Source organism: Chanodichthys erythropterus, chromosome 23 (assembly GCF_024489055.1).
Source record: "Chanodichthys erythropterus isolate Z2021 chromosome 23, ASM2448905v1, whole genome shotgun sequence".
NCBI lineage: Eukaryota > Metazoa > Chordata > Actinopteri > Cypriniformes > Xenocyprididae > Chanodichthys > Chanodichthys erythropterus.
Genome location: NC_090243.1, coordinates 8,107,391 through 8,133,013, shown reverse-complemented (window position 1 = coordinate 8,133,013; position 25,623 = coordinate 8,107,391). Strand labels below are relative to the sequence as shown.

General features: G+C 43.1%; 1 protein-coding gene across 5 annotated transcripts in view; it reads left to right on the top strand.

Annotated features, from left to right (window-relative positions):
• The window catches only part of lnx2a (ligand of numb-protein X 2a), a 34,614-nt gene extending 9,885 nt beyond the window's left edge, over window positions 1-24,729 (top strand). For 3 of the 5 annotated variants that reach the window (XM_067377420.1, XM_067377417.1, XM_067377419.1), the window contains 9 exons: window positions 3,495-3,718; window positions 13,587-13,724; window positions 13,812-14,011; window positions 14,572-14,940; window positions 16,787-16,966; window positions 17,298-17,475; window positions 21,352-21,577; window positions 22,322-22,480; window positions 24,215-24,729. In XM_067377420.1, the coding sequence (XP_067233521.1) occupies window positions 3,495-3,718; window positions 13,587-13,724; window positions 13,812-14,011; window positions 14,572-14,940; window positions 16,787-16,966; window positions 17,298-17,475; window positions 21,352-21,577; window positions 22,322-22,480; window positions 24,215-24,350 (1,810 nt within the window). In that variant the 3' untranslated portion in view covers window positions 24,351-24,729. The remainder of the gene's footprint in view (window positions 1-3,494; window positions 3,719-13,586; window positions 13,725-13,811; window positions 14,012-14,571; window positions 14,941-16,786; window positions 16,967-17,297; window positions 17,476-21,351; window positions 21,578-22,321; window positions 22,481-24,214) is intronic. The other 2 variants (XM_067377421.1, XM_067377422.1) reach the window with 2 other exon arrangements.
• Window positions 24,730-25,623: the final 894 nt, after the last annotated feature.

Here is a 25,623-nt window from a genome sequence, read left to right as displayed (position 1 = left end):
TCTTATTTAGCGAAACATTTGGTCATTTTCAAAAAAAAAAGTAAAAAATTATCTACATTTTAACCACAAATGCTCATCTTGGATGCGCCACGTATTACGCAATCATGTTGGAAAGGTCACACGTGACTTAGGCGGAAGTACCGAGCAAGTGTTTAAGTCAGAAGGCCTGTACAAATGGCCTTTGTCACACGTGACCTTTCCAACATGATTACATAATGCGTGGCACATCACAGAGTTAGTGCAAGATGAGCATTTGTGGTTAAAATGTAGATATTTTTTTTTTTTTTTTTATAAAAGATTGTTTCACTAGATAAGCCCCTCATTCCTCGGCTGGGATCGTGTAGAGCCCTTTGAAGCTGCGTTTAAACTGCAATTTGGACCTTCAACCCATACCCCAGTCTACTATATGGAGAAAAATCCTGGAATGTTTTCCTCAAAAACCTTAAGTTCTTTTCAACTGAAAAAAGAAAGACATAAACATCTTAGATGACATGGAGGTGAGCAAATTACCAGAAAATTTGAATTCTGAAGTGAACTAATCCTTTAATCTCAAATGCAAACCCAGTTGAAATCAAGAACATGTCTAGCCGTTCATCAGTACTGTGGCACAAAAAAGTGTGCCCATATTTTGATACAGTCTTATTAATACTGTTGTGGATATAAATCACCTTTACCTGCGGTACAGAGTCTTTCACAAGCTGCAAACGCAGTAAAGAGCTGCTTAGTCACTGACAAACATTAGAACACATTTGTTTCCTACAAGTGATTGTAGGTAAATATCCACCTCATCCCGTGCCCTTTTTGTTTTCTGTGTTATAAAAGATCCTACTACTATTTCAGTGGGAGAAATCGCTGTAGTGCATGAGTAAACTGTTCAAATGAATCAAGCTGATGCATCAAACAGTTTCAGACCTTTTTGCAAACCCATTTGACTGATTAGATCAAAAGAGTGATTCAGATGCGTATCTGGCATTGCTAGTACTTATTCTAAACAGCTGTTAAAAAACATACAAGTTGATTGCTGAAATATTATCTGAGAAAATGATTCTGAGGTCGGTATACGGTAATCTTCATTGACATGTAAGGATTATGAGTAATACTTTATATTTTACTGATGCTTGTGCCCCAGTAAAAAGGGTCTAGTGATGCCCCTGGCAGCTGAAATAATTATTTTATGTGTTCCTGTAAGTATTCCTGTAACAGTAGAGCCTGGTGCTCGCAATACGAAGCTCATGGGTTTGCTTCCCATTGAGTGCAAGGATTAATGAAATACTTTAACTTGAAAGTAATGTAAGTTGCTTTTCGATAAAAGCATCTATCAAATGCGTAAATGTAAATGTAATGGTTACTTTTAACATATTTGACACACAACTATAAGCATAAAATCTGCCTTTGCAGATTTGCCTTCGCAGCCAAGTTAAACATGAAGAAGTCATCTGACTGGCATGTAAAGCAACCAACTATAGTTGGCTTATTTTAAAGATGCTATTAAATACATGTGCTGTTTGCTTTCTTTTGAAAGATATTTTTACTTATTTGGGAATGTTTAGAACTACACTAACATGTAGGTGGCCTCAAAGTTAACAGATATAAGCTACAAAATTTTATTTTTGAGGTCCTTAAGTCACATTTAGTCTCAGCTTAAGTTCTTCAAGACATCTTCAGAAGAAGAATTCATTGTAAACACAAATTTGTTTTTAGGCAGACTGATAATAAAGAAAAACGTGCACCCTGACTTTAGGAAATTGCAGAGAAGTCAGCCAAAAAAATTGGAAATCCGACTTTGAAATTCGTGTGTGAATTATGCATCAAACAGTCTGTCTCTTCTTTGACTAAAGAGGTGGTTACACTAGACTGCAAAATTTCTTCAGACATGGACAAGGTGCTTTAAAAAAAAAACTTTCCTACAACACTGGAAGGCTTTAAAGTTTGTTATTTTAATTCATGTTGTTATGAATCGATCTTCTATTGGTCACACATTTTCACATAATATAAATTCGCAGGTCAGAGTTCATCAAACTTGAATTTTGGAATGCAACAAAATTCCCATGAGCTTTTTTTCCCCTTTCTCCTGCATTCGCATGTGTATGAATGGAAGTCAGTGGAATGAAAAGGGCAGTGTAACATTTAGACAAATAAAAATCCAATGATACTAGTTTCTAGTTTGTTGTTATGTTTTTTAGAATGTCAATGTAGGGATGTACTGCTCACATATGAGCATTTTTCAAACAGAATATTACCTACATACACCATTGTGGAGTACCATTACAAGTAAACCTGATCAAAATGCAGAACACATTTTAATAATCCGTTAAACTTGAGCATAACTACGTCTGCTTTTGAGTCAGAACTAATATCATACTCAGGTATTTGTTAGAGTTAGACGATGATGCTTAGCAGACAACGACTCCAGTGACTTTCTTGCGAGTTGACCCTACTGGGGTTGATCTGACTTCCTATCTGGGGATTATTTGCCCCTTCGTCATGTGATGGGAGATTAGTCGGTCCTGTGTAATGCACTGGACAGCAGCAGTTTCATATTCTCTTCAGCCATGCTGGGAAACTTCAACTCTAGAAACCTTTTCAACCACTTCTTCTGTGAGACTGCCAAGGGCAACCCAGAGCTATGGTGAGTTAGAGAGTCCAGCATGGTATTTAGTACTAAGAGTTGGCAGGACTGCGTGGTTTGAGAGAGTGGTATAAATTTGGGAATTAGTTCTGGTGCAAACGATAGGACTGAATGGTGTCTTTGGATGAACTGAAGGTCTTGGCCTACTAAAGGTTTGATGTCTGAAGCCAAACGTCAGATGAATAGTTCAAAGTTGAGTTAGTTTACAAATCAGAGGACAAAAAAGCGTAAAGTCTTTGGTATAATCATCTGTTTTTGTAAATACAAGTAGAAAGCTGGAAGTTTTATCAAATCATCTATACTTTATAGATAATTATTGCAAGAATGTTTTATTTATAGCTCTGTGGAAAAGCACCAAAGGAGATTACCCTTAACAAGGCACTAACACCTTCCTAAGAGAAGGCTGAGAGTTACTGCCAGCATTAGCCATTAGCTTTGTTGACAATCTGGTGCTTTCTTGTTATACTATGCGACTTCAGCATGTAATACTATCCTACAGGTTTTTGTCCTCATTGATGCGTAGAGTGATTAATTAGCGCTGCTAATTGTATGACAGTTATGTTAGTGAAATGCTGAAATCCTCCCAGCTTTAAGATAAAGAAAGATCTAATATAGATCTAAGAAAGATACTAATATAACACTGCACTAGACTGTGTTTGGGAATACAAGATCAGGGCCTTTTACTGTAGCTTCCTGGAATAGCATCTGCCCTGAGGATGTAGCGCAAGGTTTTTTGTGTTATTTGCTTCCTTTTACTTGTCCTTGTCTTCCACTTCTTGTTAAAAAGACTTCTGTGTACCTAGACTCCTGAATATTTCAGGTTACAGGTTATTGTGTTTATATGATTTTGTCTATGTGGGTCTAGGTGTCCTGGGACACAGAGTCAGCGAACAAAGCTGGATCGGACGCGGATGGACGGAGGCGAAGATAGGGTCATGGCGACCAACCCACCCAGATCCCCCCAGACTGAGACGAAGGAGAGTACACCATCACCACCTGCTGGATCCAACGCATGCAACAATGTCCCTACATGGACAGAAGAGCCTGGCGTAGACAACCCCGCCTTTGAAGAAAGCACGGAAGAAGACAGTTAGTACCCTAAGTATAACTTTCATAATTTGAAACACTATCAGCAACGTGACTAAACACACAGTTGATTTTAAGGGAGATTATACACAGTAATCACACAGCAGCAGAATTTGGTTGTCAGCCCTATATTTGAATTATGTTTACACAGAGTCACACAGTTATTTACAGGAGTGACAACCGACATTCTATAACCAAACTCACGCCTGTAAATTTTCAGGACTTGCAACCGCATTCTTGGAAAACAGGCACAGTGTGAACAGAACATTTGACATTACTTGGTAAAACAATACAGGCTTGACGCCCATTGCACGTTCATACAGACATATTTCAGACGCTACTATAAAATTGCTGTGTGAACAGGATGTTTCAAGAGTTCTTTGAGCAAAGCTACTTGAAGGAAAAACACTTGTTGCGATTCACTGATAGGTGGAGATTTCTCTGCAGAATCATGGGTAATGTAGTTTCTCACCAGGAATTCCACTGTTAAACATGATTATTCAAAATATAAGTTGAAATAATGTTGGCTGATGGCTTCAACAAAAGCACCATTGTTTAAAGGTGCCCTAGAACATTTTTTAAAAAGATGTAATATAAGTCTAAGGTGTCCCCTGAATGTGTCTGTGAAGTTTCAGCTCAAAATACCCCATAGATTTTTTTTATTCATTTTTTTAACTGGTTATTTTTGGGGCATAATTAGAAATGAGCCGATTCAGGGTGTGTGGCCCTTTAAATCTGGTGCTCCACGCCCCAAGAGCTTGCGCTTGCCTTAAACAACATAAAAAAAGTTCAAACAGCTAATATAACCCTCAAAATGGATCTTTACAAAGTGTTCATCATGCAGCATGTCTAATCGCGTAAGTACAGTGTTTATTTGGATGTTTACATTTGATTCTGAATGAGTTTGAGGCTATGCTCCGTGGCTAACGGCTAATGCTACACTGTTGGAGAGATTTTTAAAGAATAAAGTTGTGTTTATGAATTATACAGACTGCAAGTGTTTAAAAATGAAAATAGCGACGGCTCTTGTCTCCGTGAATACAGTAAGAAATTATGGTAACTTTAACCACATTTAACAGTACATTAGCAACATGCTAACGAAACATTTAGAAAGACAATTTACAAATATCACTAAAAATATCATGATATCATGGATCATGTCAGTTATTATTGCTCCACTTTTTCTTTTTTTTTTGCTATTGTCCTTGCTTGTTTACCTAGTCTGATGATTCAGCTGTGCACATCCAGACGTTCTGCCCTTGTCTAATGCCTTTCATCCAGACGTTAATACTGGCTGCCCTTGTGTAATGCCTCGATCATGAGCTGGCATATGCAAATATTGGGGGCGTACATAGTAATGACCCTGACTGTTACGTAACAGTCTAGGGCTGGACAATAATTCAATATCAATATATATCGCGATATAATTCTTTTCGATAACGGTGATATGATTTTTAAACACATTTCCGGTATTTCGATATACATTACAGCATTTCTCACTGACTTGAGGCGCAGCGGTTAGAAAGAGCAGAACAAGATTGGCTATTTGCGTGATGACGTACACCACAGAGACACGCTGCCATCAGCGTATCTATTGGTTAATATGGTTTGTTTAAAATAGCAACGTGGAAAACAGACAGAGTTCAGATAATGTATGTTTCAGTCGATGGATGCGCAAAACGTTACAACAACGATAATCAAAAAGCGTGGACAAAACAGTCACTCTTTGTAAAATGTTAACAGCTAACGTTAGTGCCGTATGCTCTAATGTCCAGTCATTTACGCCGTCATCACCCGGGTGTTGATACAGGTGAGACCTGAACAGCACACGTTGCTGTCTGTGTTTAAACTAAACTCATTTAAGCCTTGCTGATTTAAACCTTCAAGAACAAGTCGCGAAAGAGAGAGAACTCGCACGCGCTATGAAAAGATTTGTGTGCGCTCATCCGAAGCGCGCACACGCTTATTTCAGACAGCGCGCAAATACTGAGTTCCCTTTCGATACTTCACTCGTACTGCGTATGGGGAAAGGTCTCCCTTTTTCCCCGCTGCTGAAGCCTTTTTCAATAACGCAGTGTAACTGCACCGTCATTGGTTCACTCATAGACAAGTTGTTGAACCAATGGCGGCGCGGCATAGCTGCGCGGCCTATGGCGACAAAGCGCGCGAATATTCCCGCCGAAATGGGCGGGGTATAGGGCTATATAAGCAGGCGTTTCGCCATAGGATTTCAGTGTTTTCTCCTTCAGCGACGACATCTACTTCTCTTCGCTGATCTCCGCCTGAAGCCGAAGAAGCTCGCCGCCTTCTGCTCTCGCCGCCGTCTGAAGAGGCTCCCGCAGCGGACTCGCCTGGACTCGCCGGTGGAAGAAAGCGCCGGCGCCCTCGCGGACTGCAGCTTCTAGCGCCGTCGCCGAGCCGCCGCCTCCCGCTTCCCGCTTCCGGCCGCTTCCTGTGCGTCCCCTGCCGCCATCCGGCGCGCCGCCTGAGAGCTTCATCCGCGGCTTAAACGCCGCTCTAAAAGAGCGATTTCCAGCGGTTTTCACCGCTTTAAGAGCTTCCGCGGCCCTCGCCGCTCTAAAAGAGCCACCCAATTGCCGTTTTCACGGCAGCGGCGTCTCACGATGCCCCGCCACTCATGTGGTACTTGCAGGGCCCCCCTGCACGACGACGATGGACACAGCGAGTGTGTCGCTTGCCTGGGCAAGCCCCACGCAGACGGCGCGCTCGCTGGAGACTCATGCCCGCACTGCGAGTGTATGAGTCTCGCTGCGCTCGCGGGTCGCCTTCTTCACTGAGGGCGATCTCGCCGCTCGCGCCCTCCCGTCTCCTTCCTCCCGCGGTCCGGCGAGGAAAAGACAGCGGGGTAGAGCGACTCAGCGCCAGGAGTTGAGCGAGCTCACGCCGGCCCAGCCCCCGCGTGCCTCGCCCTCTCCTCCCAGGGAACTCTCTCCAGTTCTGTTCTCTCGCCCTGAGCAGCGTCCCTCCGCAGAAGCGAGTGACCTCGTCTCATTCGGGGGAACAGACGACGAACAAGACGACTCCATGTCTCTTGCGGCTTCCGAAGCGGAAGGATGGGCTGGCGAGCCGGAAGACCCCCGCTCCACCGCCTCCCTTGGAACCCATCGAGCATGGCCAGGGCATGGATGCCGAGCTCTTCCGCATCCTGTCTAGAGCCGTTGAAGAGCTGGACCTCGAGTGGGCCCCTCCAGAGGAGCCGTCTCGCAGCCGCCTGGACGAATGGTTTCTGCCAGGCCGCCGCCAAGCACCTCGCCAGCGTTCAGCGCCCTTCTTTCCTGAGGTCCACGAAGAGCTGACGAAGTCGTGGCGCGCTCCTTACTCTGCCCGCCTCCACACTACGCACCGCTCCGCCCTCACCGCCGTCGACGGCGCCGAGGAGAAGGGATACGAGCGCTTGCCACCCCTAGATGAAGCGGTGGCTGCTCACCTCTGTCCTCCCGCGGCTGTGGGTTGGAAGACGAAGAGGGCCCTTCCTTCCAAGCCCTGTCGGACCACCTCTACTCTGGCTGGACGGGCTTACACCTCGGCGGGCCAAGCTGCCTCTGCGCTCCACACCATGGCCATATTTCAAGCATTCCAGGCCAAACTCCTCCGCTCTCTGGATGAGTCTGGAATCGACGCGCCAGCCTTCAAAGATCTCCGCAGCGCCACGGATCTTGCCCTGCGAGCTACGAAGGCTACGGCCCAGGCCATCGGTCGTTCCATGGCCAGCCTGGTCGTGTTGGAGCGCCACCTGTGGCTCAACCTAACGGAGATCAAAGACCTAGACAAGACGGCCTTCTTAGACGCCCCGGTCTCGCCTTCTGGTCTCTTCGGGCCTGCAGTGGATGGCTTCACTGAGCGCTTTACTGCCGCGCAGAAATCGTCTCAGGCTATGAGGCATTTCTTGCCTAAGCGCTCCAGCTCCGCTTCTGCGTCTAGCCGCCCCAGGACTGCGCCGGCTCAGCAGAACAAACCAGCCCCACCTGCAACACAGGCAGCGCCGCCCCAGGAGCATCGCCAGCGCTCGCGCCCTGCGAAGCGCCCTCCCTTCCCGAGGCGCCAGGGACCCCGGCCCAGGATTGTGCTGGACCCGGTGCCTCCGAAGTCGTCCTGATTCGTCGGACAGGAAGAGGATGGGGGACCGTCCCGTTACGACCGGACCACCCCAAAGCTCCCACGGGTAATTTCCCCTCCGCCTCGTTTATTTCCGGGCGTGGGAAACATACTCCAAGTGACAGCTGGGCCCACACCTGTTGCGCCCACTCCAAACGCCGTTTCACGGCGGACAAATTTTTACCTCATCACAAAAAGAGCAAATTTCCTCTTCCACCCCTCGCGGTGTACGACCCTCTCAACGGCGGTCTGTCACCCAACATTATTCAACCCCTAGCCACTCGGGCCGAGGCCTGGCAGGCCATCCCCGATGTGTCAGAATGGGTCATGGGGATCGTAAACCAGGGCTACTCGCTCCAGTTTGCACGACGGCCCCCCGCTTCGCCGGGGTGCTTCAAACATCGGTCAATCCGGACGACGCTCATGTCCTCCGGGCCGAAGTCATGTCGTTGCTGGAAAAAGGAGCTGTGGAAATGGTTCCTCCGTCAGAGAGCGAGACAGGCTTTTACAGCCGCTACTTTCTGGTCCCCAAAAAGGATGGCGGTCTCAGACCCATCCTAGACCTCAGGCTTTTGAATCACTCCCTCACGAGACGGAAGTTCAAAATGCTGACGCTGAAGCAGATCCTCGCGCACATTTGCCCCGAGGACTGGTTCTGCTCGCTGGACCTGAAGGATGCGTATTTTCACATCCAGATAGCCCCCCGTCACAGACGATTCTTGAGATTCGCATACGAAGGGGTGGCATACCAATATACGATCCTGCCCTTCGGGCTGTCTCTGGCTCCCCGCACTTTCACCAAGTGCATGGACGCGGCGCTTTCCCCTCTGAGACAGATGGGAATCCGGGTTCTGAATTATCTCGACGACTGGCTCATCTTAGCCCGTTCACGAGACGAGCTGGAACGCCACAGATCCGTGCTCCTCAGCCATCTACAATGCCTGGGTCTCAGGGTCAACTTAGCCAAGAGCTCGCTATGCCCCACTCAACGAATCTCGTTTCTGGGAGCAGTTTTCGACTCGGTCCGTATGACGGCAGTAGGTCTCGCCAGAGCGCGCCCTGGCAATTCAGCAGCTCACGGCATCTGTCACGAACAAAGCCTATCTCCCTCTGAAGTTTTTCCAGAGGCTGCTAGGGCTGATGGCTTCCGCCTCCCCGGTGCTGCAGCTAGGCCTTCTTCGGATGCGGCCTCTTCAGTACTGGTTGAAGTTCCGGGTTCCTCCCAGCGCATGGCGGCACGGCCGCCTATGTCTCAAGGTCAATCGGGCCTGTCTTCTAGCCCTGAAACCTTGGATGGATCCAGTATGGTTCCAACGCGGGAGTCCCACTTACAGGCGGTCTCACGGAGGACGGTGCTCTCAACAGACGCCTCCAACTTGGGCTGGGGCGCTGTGTGCGAGGGCAGACCGGCCTTCGGCTCGTGGAGCCACGAGGAAAGCCATTTACACATCAACTGTCTAGAGATGCTAGCAGTGATGAAAGCCCTTCAGTTCTTTCAGGCTTACTTGACGGGACGTCATGTTCTAGTTCGGTCAGACAGTATGACGGTGGTGTCATACCTGAACCACCAAGGCGGTCTTTCGTCCAGCCGCTTATGCGCTCTGGCGAAACGTCTGCTGGAATGGGCTCTTCCGAGGCTTCAGTCGCTCAGAGCGACTCATGTTCCTGGCAGGAACAATCTGGGTGCGGACATGTTGTCACGGAGCAACATCCCCCTCCGACGAGTGGATGCTCTACCCCCAAGTGGTCCTCACGATCTGGGAGTTCTTCGGGAAGGCAGAGGTAGACCTCTTCGCCTCAGAAGACAACTCTCATTGCCCAACATTTTTCTCGAAGGAAGTAGATGCTCTGGCCCACACATGGCCCAGCACGCTCCTTTATGCTTTCCCTCCGATCGCACTGATCCCCCAGGTCATCAGGCGTATCAGAGAAGACCAGCACAGAGTCCTTCTGGTGGCCCCGCTCTGGAGGAACCAGGTTTGGTCCTCAGAGCTATTCAGGCTCTCTCTAAGAGCCCCGTGGCCGATTCCCCTGAGACGGGACCTCCTCTCTCAGGCAAACAGAACAATCTGGCACCCACAGCCGCAGCTCTGGGCTCTGCACCTCTGGTCCCTCGATGGGAGCCGACTAGCCTCCCCGAGGACGTCCTAAATACCATTTCTCAGGCTAGAGCCCCATCTACGAGGCGCCTCTACGACCAGAAGTGGTCAGTCTTTGTTGATTGGTGTTCAACACGCAACATAGACCCTGTGGAGAGTGACGTATCTTCCATACTGTCTTTCCTCCAAGAACGCTTGGAAATGGGGCGCTCCCCTTCCACGCTTAAGGTTTACGTAGCAGCCATTGCAGCGTTCCACGCTCCTATTGCTGGCCAATCGGTGGGACGAAACGGGCTCGTGATCCGTTTTTGAGAGGTGCTAGGCGTTTGAATCCTCCTCGCCCTCTCACTATTCCCTCCTGGGACCTCTCGTTGGTCCTCAGGGCCTTGAAAGGAGCCCCATTTGAACCAATGGGTTCAGCCGACCTCAGGCCCCTAACGCTAAAAAACCGCTCTGCTACTAGCACTAGCATCGGTAAAGCGTGTTGGCGATTTGCAGGCCCTCTCCGTGAACCCTGCGTGCCTCGAATTCGGGCCTGGTGACTCTAAGGTCGTTCTGAAACCTAGGCATGGCTACGTCCCTAAAGTGCTCTCAACTCCGTTTAGAGCTCAGGTCATCTCGCTCTCTGCTCTTCCTCCCTCGGCGGACGAACCAGAGCTGCAGCTACTCTGCCCAGTCAGGGCATTGAGGACCTACATAGACCGATCACAGTCTTTCAGACAGTCAGATCAGCTCTTTGTTTGTTTTGGCGGCCGCACCAAAGGGTCTCCGGTCTCGAAACAACGCATTTCCCGTTGGATAGTGGATGCTATTAACCTGTGCTACTCCTCACTGGGCACTAATTGCCCCATAGGAGTCAGGGCCCACTCCACTAGAGGAATGGCTTCCTCGTGGGCTTGGTCCAACGGAGTTTCCATCCAAGACATCTGTGAGGCGGCCGGCTGGTCTTCGCCGTCCACCTTTGTCAGGTTCTATCACCTCGATGTCCCGACCTTACAAGCTCGGGTCCTGTCGGTGTGATTAGCGGCTTCCAACAGGTCCCGCTTCACGCCACCATAGGAAGTATCTTCCTTCAGTGTAACCATGGGTTCGGTTAGGCTTTGCCTCCGCTTGTCCTTTTGCCCCCCTGGGTGGCCAAATGCAAGCTATATCGTTCCCAGCCGTGGCACGGCGTGGTTGAATTCGTTCCCCATACGCAGTACGAGTGAAGTATCGAAGGAACGTACTCGGTTACTAACGTAACCTCGGTTCCCTGAGATACGGAACGAGTACTGCGTCACTTGCCGTGCCACGAGGCTGCGGCTCAGGGTCGTCGCTTCAGTCGATTGACACTGAAATCCTATGGCGAAACGCCTGCTTATATAGCCCTATACCCCGCCCATTTCGGCGGGAATATTCGCGCGCTTTGTCGCCATAGGCCGCGCAGCTATGCCGCGCCGCCATTGGTTCAACAACTTGTCTATGAGTGAACCAATGACGGTGCAGTTACACTGCGTTATTGAAAAAGGCTTCAGCAGCGGGGAAAAAGGGAGACCTTTCCCCATACGCAGTACTCGTTCCGTATCTCAGGGAACCGAGGTTACGTTAGTAACCGAGTACGTTCTCTTTCAAGTCTTGCGCTTCGACGGCCACATTCATACAAAAAATGATGTCAACATGCCCGTCTTGTCGAGTATCCTAGCAAACATAGTCAGTTATGTCTTAAGTGAACGTATAACAGTCGAGAAAGACAGCGCATGTGTAACAGTATATGTACTGGTTGTCTTAAAGGGAAAAAAAACTATTCCTGCTGCCTGTTTTTGATGTTAAATCAAATAACAAAGAAATCACTCACTGCTCTTGACTGAATAGTTTTTGTAACTTCAATAATGATTCATCTTATATACAGTAAAGATTTTTTATTTGATTACTTTATCCATTTTCTGTACCTGAAAACTACTGTTACATACCTGAAAAACCTGAAAAGCACTGTTTATTTTATTTGAATATTTGCATTATTGTACTTATTTGTGATGTTGCTTGTAGTTTGATTGTTTGTTCTTATTTTCTTTATTTTTATTTGACAGTAGTCCTATTTTTAGGGTCACGGTTTCGGTGCGGTACAGACATCCATTGTGGCCGTTCTTGGCAGTTTTTCTGAGGCTATTATATAGTTCATATCGATATCGGAATTATATCGTATCGACCGAAATTTAGAATTATATCGTGATATAAATTTTGGCCATATCGTCCAGCCCTATAACAGTCGGTGTTATGTTGAGATTCTCCTGTTCTTCGGAGGTTTTTTAAACAAATGAGATTTATATAAGAAGGAGGAAACAATGGAGTTTGAGACTCACTGTATGTCATTTCCATGTACTGAACTCTTGTTATTCAACTATGCCAAGATAAATTCAATTTTTGAATCTAGGGCCTCTTTAACAATCTCATAGGTCACAGTAGGTCTTTTTTTAGATCACATTTTTTATATCAACTATGCATTCCATTAATTTTGTGAATTGGTATGTTTTACCATGACGCAAAGAAATATAGAGCTGAGTATCATCAGTGTAACAGTGAAAACGCCATGCTTCCTAGTGATATCTTCCAAGGGTAGCATGCAACGGTCCTAGCACTGAGCCTTGCAGTACTCCATACTGAACTTGTGATTGATATGCTACCTTTTCATTTACTGTTACAAATTGGTAACAGTCAGATAAGTATGATTTGAACCATGCCAATGCAATTCCACTAATGCCAAAGTCATTTTCGAGTCTGTTTAAAAGAATGTTGTGGTTGATAGTATCAATTACAGCACTAAGATCCAGTAACACTAATAGAGAGATACAACCACGATTGGATGATGACTGTAACTCTAACGAGAGCGGTCTCAATACTATAGTACGGTCTAAATCCTGACGGGACATCCTTGCGGATACCATTTCTTTCATAGTTGTGAGGATACTACCTTTTTGTAGTATTTTTGACAGAAAAGGTAGATTCGAGATCGGTCTGTAATTAACTAAGTTTCGTTTTTTAATAAAAGGTTTAATAACAGTCAGCTTAAAAGTTTTTGTTACATGTCCTAATGACAATGATGAATTAATAATATTGAGAAGAGGATCTATGACCTCTGGAAGCATCTCTTTCAGTAGCTTATTCCGTATAGGGTCTAACATGCATGTTGTTGATTTTGATGATTTAACAAGGTTAGATAATTGTTCCTCTCCTATAGCAAAGAATGAATGGAATTTTTCATTGGACACTACAATGCACTGTCTGATGCGATACTGTAGTATATCAATCTTGCAAGTAAAGAAGTTCATAAAGTCATAACTGCTGTGCTGTTTGGAAATGTCTGGAGTTGAAGCTTTATTTCTCATTAATTTAGTCACTGTATCAAAAAAATACCAATGGTTGAGTCGAAAAATAAGCAGATCTAGCAGTTTTTAAGGCCTTTCTGTATGCGATAATGCTTTCTTTCCAAGAAATGCGAAACACCTCTAGTTTTGTTTTCTTCCAGCTGCGCTCCATTTTTCAAATAGACCTATTTTATCAATTATTTTCAGTTCATTCCAATAGAGATTTGCATTGGCACATGTCGCTTAGCTGACACTTGTTTTTCAAAAAAGTGTTTGTAAAATTTACATTTTTAGCTGTCTTTCTTTCTCTCAAAGGTGTCCATGGTCTGGAGTGTGCTCCTCCACGTGTGAAGCGTCCTCTCAGCAACCCGTGCATCCATCTTCTCCGTACTGGTAGTTCAGCCTCTTCGGGATGGGACTTTGTTGAAACTTTGCCTCTTTCTGCTGAAGAAGGTATGATTATTTCATCCGATCCTAGAACCAAATCACTTTGTTTCTCTGAGATACCTTTGCTTAGGTTCCATATGTCTTGTTCTTTAGGTTGTGTGAAACTTCCGTCTCTACCTGAGGGAGAAATCACAACTATTGAGGTTCATCGTGCAAACCCCTACACAGAGCTGGGCATAAGTATTGTTGGTGGAAACGAGACCCCCCTGATAAATGTGGTAATACAGGAGGTGTACCGTGACGGTGTTATAGCTCGAGACGGAAGGCTGCTGGCTGGGGACCAAATACTTCAGGTATTGCCACTATGTTCCGAAATAACTGTCTGATTAAAAAAGGCATTTTCACTGCTATTTACAGATCAGCCCTGATACTTTAATCAATCTCTAAAGAGCTCTAATGAATAGTGGCTGCAGAATGGCTTCGAAGAGAGGCAGTCTTTGCCACAGATACAGAACAGCATTCTTCAAACTGACATTCACTTAAGTATGTAACTTGCTCCATCAGTTTAGTTGTTTTGACCCAGAAATACCTTCTGAGTTTTATGCATTGACTGATAAAAGAAAACTCTCTGCTCTTTAATTCTATAATTATTATGTTTTGTTTCGACTGTCAAGATATACGATTTAAATAGTGGCTGTCATGGTCAATAAAGAGTCCAATAAACTTTTTGTTAAAAAAAAAAATAAAAGAAATTATACTTTTATTTAGCAATGATGTACTAAATTAATCAAAAGTGACAGTAAGACAACAAAAGCACAAAAAAATATTTTCTTCACACATTGCAGCTATGAAAGACCTCATCACATTTGTCAAACCCATTCAATCTTTCTCTACACTTTCCATTCGAGTGCAGGTGAACAACGTAGACATCAGTAATGTGCCCCATAACTTCGCTCGCTCTACACTGGCACGTCCCTGCGCCACTCTGCAGTTGACAGTTTTGAGAGAACGCCGCTGTTCTGCCAGGCCACCTGTGGCAACTGCTACGCCCAAGGGCAGCCCTGCCAGCGTACGCATCACCTTGCACAAGCGGGAATCATCAGAGCAGCTGGGGATCAAGCTGGTGCGGCGTACAGATGAAGCGGGTGTGTTTATCCTGGACTTGCTGGAGGGAGGGTTAGCAGCTAAAGACGGACGACTTTGCAGCAACGACAGAGTGCTGGCCGTCAACGAGCATGACCTGAGACACGGCACGCCTGAGCAGGCAGCTCAGATTATACAGGTAGAGAGAAAGCACGTGTGTGGGGCAGTTCAGGTCAAGATAAGAATGCTAGTAGACCTTTGCTTTGATAAATGATAGTAAAATTCTGTATATTCTATAAATAAATTAAAAAATAAAACACTAAAAACTAAAATCAGGCATTTTAAATGCTACAAGTAAATTTAGGCATCACAGCCTTATAATATACAGTATAAAATGGATGTTTATTATGAGATTTGATAAATATTACATTTAACTGTATTATCATATTATTAGTGTTTTTAAACATTAATTTTAAGCGAGCAACAGATGCTATTTTTATTATTATTTATATACTATTATAATATTATTAATATTTTGAATTTACTTTTACTTTTATATTTTCAGTTTTTTAGATTTAGATTAATTTTAGATTGTTTTAGTAATTTTGGCCTATATATACACTGCCCTCCAAAAGTTTGGAAACGCCCTAGAAAAGTGGGGTTTTGGACAATTTTGCCATGGATTCTTTGTGATAATTTTGCACTGATAAGGGACAGCACAAACTACGTAAACATATTTAATTTATATAAAAATTTTATACAGGGAAAAAAAACGTAAATTTTCGATTCATCAAAATATCCACCATTAGCAGCTATCTGACCTAAACTGGGTTCTGATTGGTTCATTGTATTCTAAACTTAATTGGCAATCAATTGTTGAAGCTATTAAGGAGTGCTGACCCAAAAAATCTTTTACAAACCTGGGCCAAGTTTAAACCAGTAACCAGGCATCACAGCTGGCAGATGGGCATGTCTGACTTTGACATGTATATATTGCCATTATTATGTAATCAAAATAAAAAAAATATTATTGCTGGTCTTCAATAATAATATCAAGTTTTTAATGTATTTGCACCAAAACAATGATAAGAATTTATGCTGATATCATCCAAAACCACACTTTGCCAGGGGTGTTTCCAAACTTTTGGAGGGCAGTGTATATATATATATATATATATATATATACACTGCCCTCCAAAAGTTTTTCAACTAACAACTAACTTTTTTAGTTAGTTGTCAAGGCAACATTTTTTAAGTTTTTCATCTAATATTTATATTTTATTTTATTTTAAGTTTTAGTTTTAACAACACTGTAATCTAAATGTAAAAATAGGAGAAATGACCATGCACAATTAAATATCCAATATCGGCCGATACGATTAATTAAAAAAAAAAAAAATCTAATATTGGCCATTTACTAATATGATTACAGATATATTCTGCATTCCTAAATATTGTTTGAAAAATAATCCCAAAGGTTTATAATAAAGGAGGGCTTCGACCACATCAAGAGCCAGGAAAACCAGGAAGCACTGACCTAGCAACACCCTAGCAATGACATAGCATCATCCTCGCAACCATCCTAGCATGGCGGTGACTTTTGCACGGGCTCACATTTTTTTCAGAAAATATAAATAGAGTTTATGTTCTCATAATAAAACAGCTATTGTCATCTGTGCAAATCTCAGTGCCTGTTTAGGACATTAGGACACTGCCGCTGCTCAGAGGGTAATGTGATTGATAGTATCTTTATGTCTACGTGAGCTGCTTTCTCCCATCTGGCTGCCCCAATCACACAGAGAAAGGGCAGCTAAAGCATAGCACTGGCAGACAGCAGACTGTCTTTTCAATACAGGGGTGCCGCTGTGGTTTCCATCATATGTCTGGAGGGAGCGTTGATTAAAGTCATGTTCTAGGGTGTAGCCCTCATCGGGTCCCCTCTCTGTTCAGGGCCCTTGAAATCGCCCTAACCCCTCCCCCCATTACGGCGCCCCTGGAGTAAGAGTATTAGGTATTTAAACAGAACACCTACTGTCATCTTCTAGGCTAGTGGAGAAAGAGTCAATCTGCTGATTAGCCGGTCCAGCAAGCAGACTATGGCCGTGCACACAGGCTCCACCTTGACCAGGGACATTTGGAGCCATGAACACATCCCGCCGCTTCCCTGCACTGCGACCCCAAGCCCTGTCCCAAGTCTGCACCTTGCCAGGTCTTCCACCCAGAGAGTGAGTACAAATGCCTGCAGCCAAGAGCGAGAGCAAGTCTGTGTGTGTTGCAGAATCTATTTTAGCTCTGTGGAGACGTAATTAGGGAGCCCTATTTCCGAAGCATCTGGGTAGCCTCCAGTTTTTCAGACCACAACCTTAATTACTCCTGGTTGGATATATTATGAGATCAATTATGAAGTTGGAGTAGAGCTGATCCCGTTGGGATGATGAACAGCACTCAACAGAGAGCCGATCAGAGTGTCAATTAAGAAATGGGCTTTCCCTTTTTCCTCAGATGCACATCTGAGAGAATTTGTGCTGTTTGTGTAAAAATGAGTGTGTGTTGTAGGACCTCTCCCAGTGTGTGACCTGTAAGGAGAAACACATCACTGTGAAGAAGGAACCTCACGAGTCTCTGGGTATGACTGTGGCAGGGGGACGGGGCAGCAAGAGTGGAGAGCTGCCGATCTTTGTGACGAGCGTCCAGCCCCATGGCTGCCTGTCACGTGACGGACGAATCAAACGTGGTGAGTTACATAAACCTCATTTTCTTTCTTAAATTAGCATCTAGATAATCCTGACCCAAGTCTGAGCAAGTTTATGTAGCTACAGTCAACATTGAGCCTATTTACTACATATTCCTGGTCTTATTGTGTATGATTCATCGGTTCATGTTATTCTGAAATAAATAAAAGTTTGTTTTTGGTAGTGATAAGAATGTAGGATTTTTTTTTTTACTATATCCAAATAAAAAATTAAAAAATCTGATTCCACTGCTAATAATGATAAATTAGGGATGTCCCAATCAGGGCCAATTAATCATTTTTTTAACTGATCTGTACATGCTGTCCTAAGCCTGATCCTTTATTTTAGCTCCTTTACATCCTTTTCGTGGCATAGATATATATACATAGGTACCTCATTAGCGGCTGTTTCTATGGGCCGCTATATGTTAGCCGTCCGCCATGTTGGAACGCTCAAAGCAGGTCCACAAACACTCTAGTGCAAGTTGACTGTGTGTCTGCAACTGTAGTTAGATGCATGTATGATTATGCAATAGACTTCAGCAGAGGGCTTTGCTAAACTAACAAAGTACAACAAGATGAAGGCGTCAGCTAACATCATAGTTTAAAACCCTGTAATACTGAGTTAATAGACCCCTTAAAAGTTTGTAAACTTTGCAATGTTTCCTGGTGGGCGGGGCTTAGCTGGAGGCAAAAAGAGATACTGGACTCAATGTTGACAAGCGTAAGCTAGCATGTTTTAGGAGAGATTTATTAAACATAGATGCAGAAGAAGGTTCAGAACTGTCCGAATATGTACAGTCACTGACTCTGCGGGACCGTGACAGCTATTTTTGTAAATTAACTTAAGTTTTGGATATTTCCTAGACAACATATGAATTACTTTCGGGTGGTTCGGGGAATTTTGTCAAGGCTTATTGTCTAATGTAACCTAACGCTGGGCTAACTATGATTATGGCTAGCAATGTGGATTATTTTAAGAGAACATTCAAAGGATGGCACACACATCTATCGCTGTATGTTTGTTTAACATTTAAGCTAGCTAGTGCGCTGAAAGTTGGCGACTTTTCACCTATAAAACATAAACTTGCTGATTTATACTAGATAAAACCAACACAAAATTACATATGCATCGATTATTTTACCTGATATGAAATGTGCACTGCAAACACGAGTATTATTTATGATCGTCTCCGTCCAGTCTGTACATCGTATGCTTTCAACCACAATTATCTTTTTGATTTCTGTGAAGGAATGTCTGCCGGGATCTGGTAAAACTTTAGTTTTGAACCAAAAGTCCTGTTCCCTCTATTCTGGCAGCCAAAAACACAACAAAACGACATTTTAAAATCAAAACCTCAAACTTTTAGCGCGCCCGCTATTAGTTCTTATTTATGTTTTGCCTCCAGCTAGAGCGGTGACGTCACAGTGACGTAGGCGATTAAGGGGTCTATAAATATAAAAACACAAACCAGTCACACCTGTGAAAGGTTGTCCCATTTCTTCGGGAATTGAAATCTCAGTGGTTTCACTAACAGAATTCTTAATGTGAGTGACGACACGCTGACCGTTCCAAGATGGCGGACGCGCCAACGTGTCTGAAGCGGTCGAATGTGGCATCTATGTGTACATGTCTATGGGTGGTGGTATGCAGCTTTAAGTGAGCTTAAAGCTTCTTTCGAGCTTCCATGTTTAGCATATCTGATGCATACTTTTGTAGCAAATCACTCGAAAGTAATTTATTTACTGTTTATTTTTATCTGCTGTCAGACTATCTGAGGTCATTGCCATAACGCGTTGCTATGGGTTGCGTCTTTCTTCGGACTTGACTGACAGACTGGCATGCATTCTGACACCGTGAGCTTCATGCTTTCTAACCTTATCTCCACTGTTTTCCTTTTTGTTGCAATTATTCTGCTTATTGTACATATAAAATACAAGAAGTTTATATCAGTAGTTCCATATTCATAATTGTGACCACACAGTCTGTTAACAATGTATATATATATATATATATATATATATATATATATATATATATATATATATACACAATAGTTGAGTGTCCACTTTAGACATTCTACTGACTATAAGTGACATTGCATCTACATGTAACCTGAACCCTAACACCTAATTTAACAGTCTTCTAACAGCCTTCTAACACTCTAATGAGAGTTAGTTGATATGTAGTTGCAATGTTACTTATAGTTAGTAGAATGTCTAAAATGGACCACTTAACTAAGGTATAACCAATATAATTAATTACTGTAGTAATTATTATATTAGAATTACTCTGTAGTGATAGATGCCCCATTTTTACATTTGGGCCCCTGCCCCTGAGAAATTCTCTGCACATCCTTATATACACTGGATTGATTTTAATAACTTTAATGTACTTGAAGTGTGCGCCTAGCACTAGGAAAATACAAGTATCAGATTAGGACTCTGTATCAGCAGATACCCAATATTCAATATGACATGGATCAGATCGGTGGCACAAAAAAAACTTGATTGGGACATCCCTAAAATAAATAACAATTTTATCAATTTAAAATAATTCTTTCAAAAAGTGTTTTTAATGACTTTTTAGAGGCAGAATAAATGCAGTCCAATATTGTCCCTAATTATATATCAAACAACAATATACAACTTTATAATATACTAATGACAAATTGCATAATGTGTAACTTTCTTGCTGTTCGTTACGATAATTTCAAGCAACTTCACAAAGTTTCAGTTAGCTGTAAGCTGTTTGTGTTGATTCACTAAAAAGAACCGACTCATTAGAGTCATTCGTTTGAGAAACCAACTACACTGGTTGTGATTGATGTGTTTGATTCACTTAAAAGTATTGATTCACTGAATTCAATAATTTGAGATTCAGACTACACTAGTTGTGCTGTATGTGTTTGATTTAATAAAAAGAACAGAATAAATATAATCATTCATTCAGAATCAGAATACCAGTGTTGTGCGGTATATGTTTGATTCTATAAAAAGAACCGACTCATTAGAATCATTCATTCGGGAATCACACTACACTGGCTGTGCTGTATAGGTGCGTCCCAATTCGTATACTTATGCATTATTCTTTGACGTTTTGTACTATAAATAGTGTGAGCAGTGTGTTCACACTGAAAATTCAAAAAAGAAAAAGTTCACTAAATACCATGTGATGCACTTAATTAACCACAAAAACAAAGTGTGGAATGTTGGACATTTCATGCACTCAACTCTCGCAGCTTTGAGGGGCTATCGGACTTCAATGTTGAATGACAAAATAACCATATAAAATGTATACACTACACGGTTGAGTACATAGTGCATAAGTAAATTGTGTATAAATGCATAATGCATCATTTTGGAATGCAACTTATGTGTTTGATTTACTAAAAAGAACCAAGTAATTAGAGATATTCGTTTGGGACTACACAATTTGTGCTGTATATGTGTAAATCACTAAAAAGAACCATGATATACATTCAGGATTCAGAATAAACTGGTTGTATGTGTTCAATTTACTAAAAGGAATAGATTAATTTGTTTGGGAATCAGACTACACTGGTTGTACTGTATGTTGTTGATTCCCTAAAAACATTCTGTAATCGGACTACACTGGTCGTGCTGTCTGTTTCACACTGTAGATTCACATTACATCAAGCTGTGGTGCTTCCTGTCCTTTAGACAACAAGCCCCCCCCCCCCCAAAAAAAAACTGTTCATAAGGTTGTTTTCCAGGAAAACACTGTTTCCCACTTGTGCTCTGATGATGAAGTGCATTGACGTAAAACCTGTCTCCATGGGGCTTCAGCCGTGTTGCCATCCTCTCTGTGTGGCTGTTTGGAGTGTCTCTAAGTGTCTTTGTCTTCTCATTGCTCAGGGGATGTACTGTTGAGTATTAATGGTCAGGATTTGACCTACCTGAGCCACAGCGAGGCAGTTGGCACTCTGAAGTCCAGCGCTGCATCCTGCTCTGTCCAACTGAAGGCACTAGAGGTCAACACAGTTGAAGAACCGGGCCTGGACGAAGAGCTTCTCCCTCCGCATGAAAACGACTATGACGCAAGCTGGTCGCCATCATGGGTGATGTGGCTTGGACTTCCCAGGTAAATGCAAATTTTGTAGAGCTTCATGTGGAAGATTGTTTGAAGAGTGGATATGCTTTTGGAAGAGTCCAAATGGTTTTTCAGGCACTCTATGTCTCCACTAGGAGACTTAAAAATAGCATCCTCACCTTGCTGAGCACTGATCCAAATAACCCTAAAATAGTCAATGCAATCTGGCCTGGACTACCATCATGCCAGGTTTCATTTCACCTACTTTTTTCCCATCCAAATCTGAGTGGAAACAGCTCTGAAGGGAGAAAAGGCAGCTATTTTGATGACTTGGACACAAAAAATGTCTGTAGTGTTGATGTGTTTTGGATCAGCAGCTTTATGCAGTGTTAACCCATGAGGGGATTATGGCTGTGGCGTGATGTAAACAGCTGCAGATTATCAGATGAAATGTACATGTGGAGATAACTTGCCCATTTTAGCCTAGCCTCGGGTTATTCAGTCCAATCTCACTCCTTCCTTTTTCACTCTGCCCTCCCTTTTGTCCTTTATCATCCATCGCCTTTGCTTTGGCACCATTCTGTTTCCTTTTCCCTTCCAGTCATTGTGCCAAATCCTCCATTTCTGTATGTCTCCTTACTCTACTACAAACATATTTCTGTTTTTCTGTTTCTCCATCTGTAGTCCCTTAGTATTCTAAGCAATCTGACATGCAATTTTTGACTGTGATTAAACAGATGGGGGAAAAATATGTCCTGATGGTGCACTTACTTTCCATGTTGTTCTCTGTTACAGCTACCTGCATAGCAGTCATGAGATTGTCCTCCGCAGAAGTCACCCTGGCAGCTGGGGCTTCAGCATCGTTGGAGGTTATGAAGAGAACCACAGCAACCAGGCGTTTTTTATCAAGACTATCGTCCTTGGAACACCCGCTTACTACGACGGGCGTCTAAAGTGAGCAAGCGAAACAAAACAAACAATAAACAGTGATAGATGATACACGGCTAGATGATACAGCACTTTCAAAATTACCTTGATTAAAATGTGAGGGGATGGATGGATGGATGGATGGATGGATGGAAACTCGGTAAACAACCGATTCAGTGAACTGGTGAGTTGTTTAAAGGATTAGTCCACTTTTAAATAAAATTTTCCTGATAATTTACTCACCCCCATGTCATCTAAAATGTTCATGTCTTTCTTTCATCAGTCGAAAAGAAATTAAGATTTTTGATGAAAACATTCCAGGATTATTGTCCTTATAGTGGACTTCAGTGGCCTCCAGACGGAAGGCTTACTTACTTATGGAAAGAACGTGGCGCCAGTTTAGTTTTTTTCCGTAAGTAGAATAGGGAAGGCGTAGGACATACAGCGTAAGCGTTTTGGAGAATACGGAAAGCGGAAGCACGTGCAATGCGTTAATTTGTGTTTATAAAGCATATACAGTTGTATTTTTTTGGGGGGGAAAATCACCGATAAGACCCTTATTTCGCATCTGGTATCATTTAACCCTTTCGCACGTAAGTTCTAAATATTCTGGCTGACCCCCCAGCTGAGTTTTTTGAAGCGACCGTTATTTAGAACGTATCACTTTATGGTTTCCATGGTGACGCGTCATCGCTTGTTATGTGACACACCGCAGCACTGTATGAATGATAATCTGCTTTCATTTAATTTTTCCTTTGTTATTCAAAATATTCACAAATTTGTTGACTATAGCATGGAATATCTAATATTCCGATTGCCAAATATGTGAAAGTGGATGTGTTTTGCTGTTTAAACACCTTTTATAACGATCATGTTAGTTGAGCCATATGCGCGATGGGCGCCGCAATGTTAGTTTGCGCCGCACAGAGAATTGGATCTGTTGGATTTACAACCCGTGAATTTATCCACTTCTCCCGAAATACATGAAAGTGAGTCGGTGAACTGGGGAAGAATAGAGTAAGCTTTAAAGTTACTTTCACAATGTGTATCTGATATGAATAAAACGTGTCGTCTAATTATAATGGAAAGGGTTGTTATTTCCGCTTCTATAGACACCACTGTGTATTTTACAAACTCTAAATATATTGTTTTGTTAGTACTCATGTGTATTTAAATGTCTGAAATGTACAATAAACATTATTTGGTTGAAAACACTGCATATATGTAATATATGAAAAGCGCTGCGCGCGTCCGTCTCTGGTTTAGCGCCAGCCAAAGCTCGCACGCACATTTGAATTTGGCAGTTGATCACGCGATGCACTGAACGTTCTAATCACACCGGTGTGATCGTAAGCTCCTGGGACCAACCAAGACTGATCACACCGGTGTGATCGTACGCGTTAAAGGGTTAAAGCCTTTGAAGCTGCACTGAAACTGTAATTTTGATCTTCAACCATCTGGAGGCCATTGAAGTCCACTATAAGGAGAATAATCCTGGAATGTTTTCATCAAAAACCTTAATTCCTTTTCGACTGACGAAAGAAAGACATGAACATTTTGGATGACATGGGGGTGAGTAAATTATCAGGAACATTTTATTTAAAAGTGGACTAATCCTTTAATCAATTCAAACTGAGAGTGAACTGTGAGTTCTTTTAACTGATTCATTAAAAACTACCATTTGTATTAACATCATTCTCTTCCACTGAGGTTGTATTGATACTGCATTGACATGATCACATTGCTTCGTGTTTCATCCAGGTGTGGAGACATGATAGTGGCAGTAAACTGTCTGTCCACGGCTGGCATGAGTCATTCCGCCCTGGTGCCCATGCTGAAGGAGCAGAGGAGCAGAGTGGCGCTAACCGTCGTGTCCTGGCCAGGAAGTCTGATCTAACCCCACCAGGGCACCATGCCTCACCTCAGACAGCACTCATATCTGTGTTCTAATGGTCCTATGTGTTCTACTCTCTGCCACGGAGGCACCATACTGTCAAAGCCAGAGTCTCGGAAAATTGAATGCTTTTACTTGATGCTGAATAAACTAGGCCTTAGAAAACCTGCCACGCCCATGAGGCCACCGCCCTCTGGAGAGCAGCCTTAAGGTCTCCCCTCACCATGCCGAGCAGCAGTCCACTCTACCGGAGGTTTTATATACATGTTATCTCTTAATGTGATCTACGTTTGTGAATGTTTGTGTAAAAGAGACCGAACAAATGTGTATGTGTGCAAGTATGAATGGATGAATGTGCACATCTGTTTAATAAATCTTTCCCAGTGAGGATATGGGAGTTAAGCCTCAGTTGATTTGTAAAAATGATTTCTAAACCCACTTCTCAGATTTGATCCAAAATTTTTACTATAATCTCAGAAAATGTTGAAAAGTTCCAAGCTCTCTAGAGATAAAATGTGGGATAAATATTTGCCCTCCTAAAATGCTTTTTGAAAATCTTTGAAAAGATTAGCAGCAATATCTCATGGAGGATTTTGCTACCATTTTTGGGCAGGGGGTTCAAAGTTTGGCTGGTTAAGCATGTCCCCCATTAGCTCCTACTGATAACTGCCATAACTACACCATCTGGCAGGGAAAAAGAAAACTACAAAAAAAAAAAGTATCAGTGTATATACACACAGCATAAATCTTCATGAAATACATAAGGTTAATATAAACCTAAAATAAGCCTGTGGTTAACTCAAGATATTTTCACAGTTTATTCCATGACATACATCAGTAGTAACTTTTTAAAGCTTTTACTTGTCTTGAAAAGGGTGGGTGGGTGCTAATAAGTGGTTAAATGTGGCAACATAGGCTGTTGGGGACATGAAGCATCACACCAAACAAGTGAATGGTTGCCAACTAGTCTAACTCAAACTCTCAGTGGTGAGGTTGAAGTAATGCAACTGTTTATAGCCTACATTTAGCTTTTTAGTTCTGGTGATTGTATTTAGGCTTCAAATGTTCATTTGGGAGTTATCATGAACAAAACATCCAAGACACTTGTTTGACAGAGCTCATTTTCTGCAATAATCTAAGTCAATGGAAAAATCCTACTGGGTTGTTGTAGAGGGAACCAGGGTGTTATACATTGTCACTGCAGAGGTCTATAAACTGCCAGCTGCCTTTGACATTAAATTTCAGGTCAGGGGTAACTGCAATCCAGCCCATCCGC